Consider the following 6,066-nt stretch of genomic DNA (forward strand, 5'->3'; position numbering starts at 1 on the left):
CTTAAACATCTCATTATACTGTTTTTCCAGTTTTTTGTACTTTGAAAATTGATTTTTAGTTTTTCCTCTATTTCTGCCTTTTCTAAGTCAAATTTCTTGGTCTGAAAATCAATACTTTTTTCTATTTCATCTACAGATATCTGCATATTCTTCAAATGTTTATTTTGATCATTTACATTTTGGTCTCATTTATTTGATAATTTGTCTACCCTAGCGTCTACTGTTTTTATGGTGCTGGCTAAGTCCTCCTTTATATTTCTTATTTCTTTTTAAATGGATTTATTGTTGTCATCTATTTGTTCAAGTTTGTTTAGTATTTTCTGTATATCTTGAGTTGTAGCTAGTGGAGGTGTAAAATGGGTTTTGTCAGATGTAAAAGCACTTGTAATTTTAGGTTGATCAATTGTTTGTACCTGAAGTTCCTTGATTTTTCCTCTTGTTCTGGGGGAATTTTCTTCAGGGACTGTTTCAGATTCGTTAGATTTTTTATCTTTTCCTTTTTGCAATGATTGTGACTTTTTTTCTCTCACTCATTATTTGTTTATGTATTTTGCGTGTATATATGGTTATTTTTAGTATAAAGTTATATTTAGTAACAGGGATTTCTCAAGTTGTTTTTGTTTCCACTGTTTTGAAGGTGTTACGTGGGTGGGGTAATAACCTTGCTTCTCTCTGGTCAATGATTTCACCAATTATTCTCATTAAGGCTTCATTTTCTGATGACTTTGATACTGTATTTTATTTAATTGATATTTTAATTGTTTACAGCATACAAAACCATTTATAAACCGCTGTTTTTACCGTTTATCTCAGCTGAAACTCTAGAGAATTTGAATTTTACGCCATGTTTGTTTACCGGAAGTTTTGTACACCGACAGTTGATGCGTAACCTTGGCCAACTTCAATATATTTAATGATAATTATTATTCACTGTGATAATTGAAGTCAACATGATACTTAACCATCCACCTTGTATATAATGGACTTTCCTTGCTTTCATTATCTAAGCTGTATTTATCTTGTATTAATTTTGCATTTTCTTTTCGCTTTCTTTTTTAATGTAAAATAATTGAACATAAAATGTGTAGTCGCAAAGAGTTTGATGGTGGATCATTTCATTTATATTTCTTTTTACTTTCATCCTTTTAAATGCATTTTCTTAGATTGTTCAAGTATCAAAACAGGTCAAATGATTTTACAGCTCTTACTAAGTTACTTCTCAGTAATTTCAATCAAATTTACTGTACTAATTATATATAGTCTAACAGACTATAGAAAGGATTAAAAAAATTGCAGATTTATTCTGATTATATACAAAACCAGCACAGAAAAAGACATGTAAATTATGCATATTTTCAATACTGTAGCTAATACTGTTATGCAAAATGTAAATATGTTTATTACCTTTTGATTGCTGTTTGTTTACATAATGTAACTCCACAGGAAATTTCCTAATGAAAACGGTTTTCCCCAGATCCCAAGAATCTTATTGGTTAACAATTATCCGAGGTCAAGCTATTTTTAGAAAGCGCTAAAATCCGCCGACTCGTTCTCCAAAAAACCTACACGTGGTAAACATGTTTTCAACGTCCGAACATATATTTTGTGAACTATTAGTCTTCCCAGTTATATTCTTTACACATTTATAAGTAATACTGGCGAAAACAAATATCCTAAACTGTTTATCAGATAGTAACACTTAAATCCACAAGATATGCTTTAACGAGGTCAGTCTATACAGTGACCCGGATATGAACTAGATCGGTTTTGCCTATATTATAAACTGTGTATGAAGATGTACGCGTAAATAGGATTTTTCCTGGTGGCAGGTTACAGGACTTTATATACTTACTTGATTTCTCAGAGAAAAACTTGTATTTGGTATTTAGTTTGTTTGTTGTGTGTAAGGGTTATGTTTGGTGTTAATTGTTTTATATGTTCATCTTGTATTATTTCCATTTATATTTTTTTGCTAACATGTATCACCACTTTTTTCCTATTGAATTGTGATACTATTTCGGGCTATATATCTCTGCACACAAATGTTTGTTTTTCCTAGACTAGAGGTGATCTCTTCTGGCGAGTTTTCTATCAAAAAGACTGCCTTCATGAGTGCCTCAGTCTCTGCTCTGTAATTGCTGCAGCGCTTCCCAGTGGCGATGTAATGGGCTGTTTTCTGGCCTGACGGGTACGTTATGTGAATACCACCGCCTCCATCCTTAACGGCTCTAGTGGCTGACCCATCTGTGTATACATGGGTCCATGTGTCCGAAGGATAGTCTGCGTAGATAGCCGCAAGTGTCAGACTTCTACGGATGGTCTCATTTTCCTGTTTGCCCATGTCTTGTCCAGGAATAGCAAGTGCCACTTTGACTGCAGACAGGTCATTTGCTGTAGGGTTGGTGATGTCTGCTCGGCCCAAGGGAATTGTCTGAGTGTTTAGTTCAGCTGCATGCTCTCTACTCAGCTTCTTTGCTTGATGTACAAAGCTGCAGCGCTTGAGGCGGTTCTTGGTGAATCCCTCAAGTCTGCTGTTCATGGGGTGGTCTGGGAGGGACTGGTACTTGTTTGCCTGGAGAAGGACCTTGGTTTGTCTTCTTTCTTGATGTGTTTGAATTCCGGTCAGTTTCTCCATGAAGGCGATTGGTGTAGACTTGGTGGCCCCTGTGATGATACGAAGTTCCTGGTTCTGTACCTTATCCAGGGCTTGCTGGTTTGTCTTGGCTGTTGTGGACCATGTGGCTGAGCTGTACTCCATGGTGGGTCTTACTGTGCCCTGATATACAGTCTTCAGTATTTGCTCATTTGCACCCCAGGTTGTCCCAGCAAGTTTTCGCATCATCCCAAGCTTCCTTCGTGCCGTCCCTTCTACACGGCTGATGTGTGCTTTCCAAGCCTGCCGCTTGTCAAAGGTAACCCCAAGGTATGTGGCTTCGTCTTCCTCCTTTAGTGGAGTTCCAGCCAGCATGACCTTCCCAGCTCTCTGCTTTGTTGACAAGGTGAACAGTGTGGTGGACGACTTCTCTTTGTTGATCGTGACACACCAGTCTTCGGCCCATGCTGCGAGTTTGTCCATAGCTCTTTGCATTCTGTATGTGGCCGTAGAGGCGTGTTATTCTTTGCACCATAGCACCAGGTCGTCAGCATAAAGAGCAGCATGAACTCCCTTAGGCAGTTCAGACACCAGGTCGTTGATGAAGACCAGAAAGAGTGCCGGGGATAGGACTCCACCCTGTGGGACGCCATGGCGTAGCAGGAACATCCTACTGTTGGATTGGTTCAGGCTGACTCTGGCTCTTCTATTAAACAGATAAGCGTTGATCCATTTCAGCATGACCCCTCTAACTCCATTCCTCATGAGCTTTACTTGTAGCCCTTCTGTCCAGACTTTGTCGAACGCTCTTTGTAGGTCAATCCATGCTGTAAGGACCACCTTTTGCTCTTGGAATGCGTCTTCGACTTCCTGCGATAGGTATGTAGTCTGGTCTTCTGCGGAACGGAATTGCCGGAAACCAGCCTGTTCAGATGCCAGCAAGTCATTGGTCTCCAGGTACCACTTCAGGCGTGCGTTCACAATTCTCTCCATGGTCTTAACAACACAGCTGGTGAGGCTGATTGGACGGTAGCTGGCTGCCTTTTTTGGGTCCTTCCCTTTCTTCAGTATAGGGATCATCGTTGCCTCTCTCCAAATCTGTGGTAGCTGCCCTTGTTTCCAGCTGTAGTTGTATATGTCCAGGAGTTTGCACATTGCTGTATTGCCCAGGTGTGTCAGCATCTCATTTGTGATTCCGTCAGGACCGGGAGACTTTTTGGTCTTTAGTTGCCTGAAAGCTGCCTGAACCCCATGAAGCGTCAGGCGCGAGTCCATACACTCTGACGTAACTTTAGGTGTTTTCCTGTCCCTTTGTTCTCTTCTTGCTTCCCTCAGTCGTTCACTGTTGATGGGGATGTCGCTGACATCTTTGTAGTTTTGGGCAAAGACGTTTGCTGCTTGTTTGCCCACCAACAGCTCTCCCTCCTCTTCCAAGGTAACTGAGCCTCTCGCTTTGTCTTGGTCGTCGTTCAGCTGTTTTGTCAACCTCCACAACTTTCGGCCATCTCTCTCGAGTTCAATAAAGCTGTCTTGTGTCTCCAGCTCTTTCTTTGGGCCTCTAGCTTGTGCCTTAGGAATTTGGTCTTGGCATGCTGTAAGTTGTGGTTTGCCTCCTGTGAGGGATTGTTTTCGGTTTCAACTCTGGCTTCGGACACCTTGGTTTGCAGCTCCTCTAACTGCTCACTCCAGTAGGGCTTGTAGTCTTTCCTCGCACCTCTAGGGATGGACTGCTGTGCTGACTTGAGGATGCATTGGTTGAAGTCCCTGACTATGTTGTTAATGTCTCTGCCTTCAACTCTGATGTCTTTGCAGAGTTCATCACTCACAGACTGGAAAAGGGGCCAATCAGCCTTTTTGTAGTTCCATCTGGGTAGGCTAGATGACATAGAGACAGAGCGGTCCAGTATGATGAGGACTGGACGGTGATCATTGCCTCCAAGATGATCAGTGACTATCCTCTTGACATGTCCGTGTATGTCGTCAGTACAGAAGGCAAGGTCAGGCGTTGATGTCGAGTGCCATCTTCTCGAGTAAAAATTCGGGGATCCTCCGGCTGATTGATGAGGTTCAGCCTGTTGTCATCCTGCCAGGTCTCCACTTCCTCTCCTCGGTTGTCCATGTGGTCATATCCCCAGCTTTGTGAGTGACTGTTGAAGTCTCCAACAACCATGAGGTTTGTTGCTTCCATTGGGATACTGTCTAGGGAAAGAGCTTTGTCATTTTGAGAGCACATATTCACAAGAGTCATTTGAAAGTTGTTCAATCTGAGGCTCAGCACTTGGAATTCCGAGTCATCCATATGCATTTTAGTCTGGATAGCATTGATGTTGTTCCTGACTAATGTCATGATGCCTCCTTACTTTCTGCCAACCCTGTCGCTTCGGAAGCACTGGTATCCTCTGATCTTAAAGGATTTAGCTGGTTGCAGGTGTGTTTCCTGAATGCAACAGACATTGATGTCATTCTCATGAAGGAAGTTCTGAAGTTCAGTCTTTTTGTTGAAGACTCCTTCTGCGTTCCAATGCATCACTTTGAAGTGTTGCTGTTGGACTTTCCTCCTCCTTGGCTTGTTGTAGCCCTTTGGTCTCCTCTTGGCATGATGGAAAGAGTGACCCCAGTAGCTTTGGGTGGACTCTGTTGAGGCTCAGAGCCCGGCACTGTATCTCCACCTTCTTAAAAAAGCAATCAGACAAAAAAGAAAAAGAGATTATTGAAAATTTAAATAAACTTCAGGAAAATGAACAAAATAATAAGGACGAAATCCGAATTAAAATGAACAAATTAAATACAATAAGAGATAAGAAATTTGAAGGTTTAAAAGTAAGGTCAAAGGCAATATGAGTAGATAAAGGAGGAAAACCTACTAAATATTTCTGTTCCCTAGAAAATCGAAATTATATTAGTAAATGCATGCCCAATTTAATTTAATCTAATGGGGATACAACCAAAACAGAGCAAGAGATTATAAATGAAGTCAAGAATTTTTATGAAAACCTATATTCCGACAGAAAAATCACAGATATTAATTTAAAAGAACAATTGAATTTTAATGATATTCCTTAACTTTCTCTTGACCAAAGTAATTCTATAGAAGGTAAAATTTCAAAAGGAGAGGCGTCTTTTGCCCTTTTAAATATGAAGAACTCAAAAAGCCCTTGTTCAGACGGTTTTACAGCCGAATTTTTCAAATTCTTTTGGAAAGATATTGGAGATTTTTATATCAGATCAATGAATTACAGCTTTGAAACTAATGAATTATCAATAACTCAAAAAGAAGGTGTCATTATATGTATCCCAAAGGGTGAAAAAGACAAACGACTTGTAAACAATTGGCGTCCAATATCTCTACTAAATGTCTCTTATAAAATCGCATAAGCTTGAATCGCCAATAGAATAAAAATATTCCTTCCTTTACTAATAAATGATGATCAAACCGGTTTTATTTCTGGCCGTTTTATAGGAAAAAACACTAC

The 6,066-nt window shown here is 40.1% G+C and overlaps 1 protein-coding gene across 1 annotated transcript; it reads right to left on the bottom strand.

Moving 5' to 3' along the window:
- Positions 1-1,996: 1,996 nt before the first annotated feature.
- Positions 1,997-3,088, bottom strand: LOC132737134 (uncharacterized). The gene has a single exon (XM_060724389.1). The coding sequence runs from the start codon at positions 3,086-3,088 to the stop codon at positions 1,997-1,999; it is 1,092 nt and encodes a 363-aa protein (XP_060580372.1).
- Positions 3,089-6,066: the final 2,978 nt, after the last annotated feature.

Source organism: Ruditapes philippinarum, unplaced genomic scaffold, assembly GCF_026571515.1.
Source record: "Ruditapes philippinarum isolate M1 unplaced genomic scaffold, ASM2657151v2 ctg1146_1_1_1_1, whole genome shotgun sequence".
In the NCBI taxonomy this organism is placed as follows: domain Eukaryota; kingdom Metazoa; phylum Mollusca; class Bivalvia; order Venerida; family Veneridae; genus Ruditapes; species Ruditapes philippinarum.

Bases quoted from the DNA above. Each gene is read 5' to 3' on its own strand.
- LOC132737134 (XM_060724389.1), bottom strand. From the start codon at position 3,088: ATGCAAAGAGCTATGGACAAACTCGCAGCATGGGCCGAAGACTGGTGT.